Raw genomic sequence first — 3,776 nt, forward strand, 5'->3', positions numbered from 1 at the left:
GGAGAGACGTTTCATCATAAAGTTCTCTGATAGGAGAAGGGTGAAGGTCAGGACAATCAAAGCCATACTTGGTATGGCTGAAGGGGTTCCATTGGCCAACAATTGTGAAAGAACTCGAACGGTAATAAGAAGATTGGAGAGAAAATTTCCGGCAGAAGATGATGATGATGATGATGATGATGATTTTGACGATACTCCTCTACCAACAGTTAGCAGTTGGGTGGTGCATGAAGAAGCAGGAATGGTTGAAGTGACTTATCAACATGGGTGAAATATTCATTGCCGATGGAGGAAATGTTGAAGACAGAGAGGCTATATCTACTTGAACAACTCTGTGATTTAGCACCTTCAAATGATGCAAGATCCAGGGTTGCAATGATATTCAAGTATAGGCTGTCGCAAAGAAGAGACGAGATGATGATGTTAAACGCCAATCTAAAATATGATGATGAACTGAAGAAAGTGAGGAACAAAGCGATGGGTATAACTCTGATGTAATCCCATCCACAGAAGACTATTAGTTTATTTTGATTTCGTATTATTGTAATCTTATAAAATATTAATCAATGGTAATCAATTATTAACAACGCACGAACGCAAAAAAAAATGACCTGGGAAACGCCATAACGCCAAAAAAATTAACTATCTAAAACAAAAAGAATTAATTCAACGAGACAGATCCAGAAACACTGTAAAACGCCAAGTAATTAATGAATCTAGTTAACGCCAAAGTTATCTTAGACGCCAAAAATGAAGCAGCATATGAGACACGAAATCGGGAAAAAAAAGAATATTGAAAAGACAAAAAAACCCCTCACGTGTTCCATCAGGATGCGTTCTCACTGTTCTCACACTTTAGAGCGTTTTCTCCTGATCCCGCACCTATATATATATATATATATATATATATGTATGTATGTATATATATATGTATGTATATATCTATACGGGTAAAACAATGTTATGTGAAAGTTGTATTTTGAAACTTAAAAAAGAAAGAGGACATGATAATAGTTATATTATAATTTATTATGTTAGTGAAAAAAATTAAAACTGATAAGCTATGTCAATATAATTCATGTACGTTTGTATCTCTATGAAATTTTAGAGTTAACTAGTTCATCCGATACAACCCGGTTCTACCGGTTGAACCATATTTAAGGCCATCCCGGTATGATTTGAAAACCGGTTTTTAAAACATTGGATTTGGAGGTTGTGACTATGCTTTCAAATCTGAATATGGCACAGACGAGTTGGTGTGGGTAAATTTGTGCATTTAGATCTGAATATGGCACAAACCAATTTGTTTCAGATTTATTTTCTAATCTGCTTAGGGTAATTACACAATGGAGAGAGAGAGAGATAGAGAGATAGAGAGGTGTGTGTAGGTTTTTTGTTTTTGTCTTATAAATAAAGATAATTTTAAATAAATTGGTAAAGTTACTGAAATACCCTCATGTGTCTTGCATGTGATAAATGAAAAAGCCTAACCTTATTAATCAAAAGGATTTGACTTGCAATGCTTTTAACAAAAAAAAAAAAAAAAAAAAAAAAAACTACGACTGTAATTATTGAAGTTAAAAGACGTCTACTACAATCTGGTACAAATATAATGGACGAAAAGTATAATTTATCCTATGATATATGAAATAACTTTGAAGATAGAAGAACAAATTACATATTTGTTTTCCATATCCTAATTTGTAGCCTTCAAATAGACACCGATACTATCAAAATAACGACCTGAAGGCCATAAAATCCAGCAAAAGAACCAGCATCCCATGACACAGAAAAAGGTGTCCCTTTGACATTATCACCAAATGGCCCATGGGTTTTTTTGTTCGTCGTGAATGATATCGATGAAATTATTGTTTGACAGGTGGGGAGTGTTCCAACCATGCCACTAATGCCAACAATTTCTTCAACCTCATCGAGTGTTACGTGATCGATTATGGAAAGTCCATTCGGATCATCCACCTTTTCAGAAGAGTTGAACATCAAAGAGTTAGTTTATGGCATCGCCATGGTCAATGGTTATCTTGCTCAAACGATAATTCCCCTCAAGTTGGAAAGACCAAATAGTTTGTCGAAATGCCGGAAGAGGTTTTCCCCATGTTCCGATCCTCGTGATTTCCCCATACACTTTCAAATAGACACCAATGCCGCCAATGCCACCAATCCAATCGCTGGCATTGCCATAAAATCCAACTAACGAGCCTTTGTTCCATGTTAAGGAGAACAAAGAATTGGTTATTCCACCAAAAGGTCCATGCGTGTTCTTGTTGGTTATAAAAAACAAAGAAGAAAGGTATGTGTCACGGCCACTAAGACCGAAGATTACTTTAATTCCAACTATTTCCTCATCCGAGTCAAACGTTACCTGAATATACATACATATGTGCCAACATGAATATTATGATGCTTGATAAGGTTGTGCATATGTGTCTTTGTGTGTGTATGCATATATATTAGTAGATTAAGTCAAGATATATATAATCACCAGCGATACTGATTGTGCTCTAGCCGAACTACCAAACTTATTAGAAATGCTCAATGCACCTCTAAACTCGGTGGTGAACGTGAGTGAGGTTATCACATCATCAGCATGACCAATCCTTATACTTTGCAGCTTATGACCTTCCTCAATTTCAAAAGACCAGTTATTCTTCTGAGGATCTCTGACCGGTTGTCCCCATGGTGCTACTCGAATAAATTCGCCTGGTTTCATGTTTTGTAGTACTCCTTCCATACTGTATCAAAGAGATATACATTTAGAACTTCACTTGGAGAAGATACATGGGTCTGCATTGTTTCTAACAAGCAAAATTTATTATAAATTTTGAGTTTTAGACTCATACCTCACTTGCTAGCCTTCTTTTGAGTACCCAGACTGTAGAACTGATCTTGAATGTCAAGGATGGCATAAATCCCCGTGCATTTATATGTAATGATCCATTTCAATCCTTTGTTCATTCCATTCTCTCATCTATTCCATTACATCATATACCAAACAGACCCTTAGTCAATAATTGAGCTCTTTTAGGTCACACATTCAAGTGCATTAAATATTCATTTATAACTTTTTGTACTATACTTCAGTGTCGAAACCAGTAATAACTCTAGAATGTTGATGAAGGGATAAGGTCTGGAATATCGATCGTTGATTTATGAGCAAAATCTCGTATGTATCCTTTAGGCCTTTTTTTTATTTTTTTAATCAATTATTTAGATGGTGAAATTATTTTAGGTAGTGATCTACTCGCCTAATCTTCCATTATCATCAGGTGACGCAGAAACTAAATGCTAGGGGCAGAAATTAAACCTGAGTCATTTAAAACACCTATTCTTTCCATTACCACTTCTACATTAGCTCATTGGGTTATAACTTTTGTCTACTAATATATCCTTCAATTGCTTTAGTATTGAATCTGACGACAAGCAAGTTGTAATCAATATAGAAAATGAAGAGCTTCAACATTGACGCGTGTAGAGTGGTTGCTGTCGTCCAACTCAATGATGTATACTCAAACGTGTTTCACTAAAAAAAAAGAAACAAAAATTTTATCAAGGATGATCATTCTTAAAGTTTCATCAATTCACTACTAGAAAATCTGAAACTTCTTACACCAGTTTTGTACGAAACGGGTCTTAAAACTAGCTTTCCTACGCATTTATGACAAACACCTGATGTAGGAAAACAGCTCGTAGGAACCTGTTCAACACATTTCCAACGCAACTTCCTACACGTTTCCTACAAAACTACTACGTTGCAAATT

General features: G+C 35.4%; 1 protein-coding gene across 1 annotated transcript; it reads right to left on the minus strand.

The window, feature by feature from the left end:
* Positions 1-1,547: 1,547 nt before the first annotated feature.
* Positions 1,548-3,136, minus strand: LOC110905663 (mannose/glucose-specific lectin). The gene is given in 5 exon segments (XM_022151240.2): positions 1,548-1,737; positions 1,740-2,007; positions 2,009-2,380; positions 2,501-2,750; positions 2,859-3,136. Coding segments are annotated over 4 exon segments (930 nt in total). The 5' UTR covers position 2,750; positions 2,859-3,136; the 3' UTR covers positions 1,548-1,696.
* Positions 3,137-3,776: the final 640 nt, after the last annotated feature.

This window comes from Helianthus annuus, chromosome 14 (genome assembly GCF_002127325.2).
Source record: "Helianthus annuus cultivar XRQ/B chromosome 14, HanXRQr2.0-SUNRISE, whole genome shotgun sequence".
Taxonomy (NCBI): domain Eukaryota; kingdom Viridiplantae; phylum Streptophyta; class Magnoliopsida; order Asterales; family Asteraceae; genus Helianthus; species Helianthus annuus.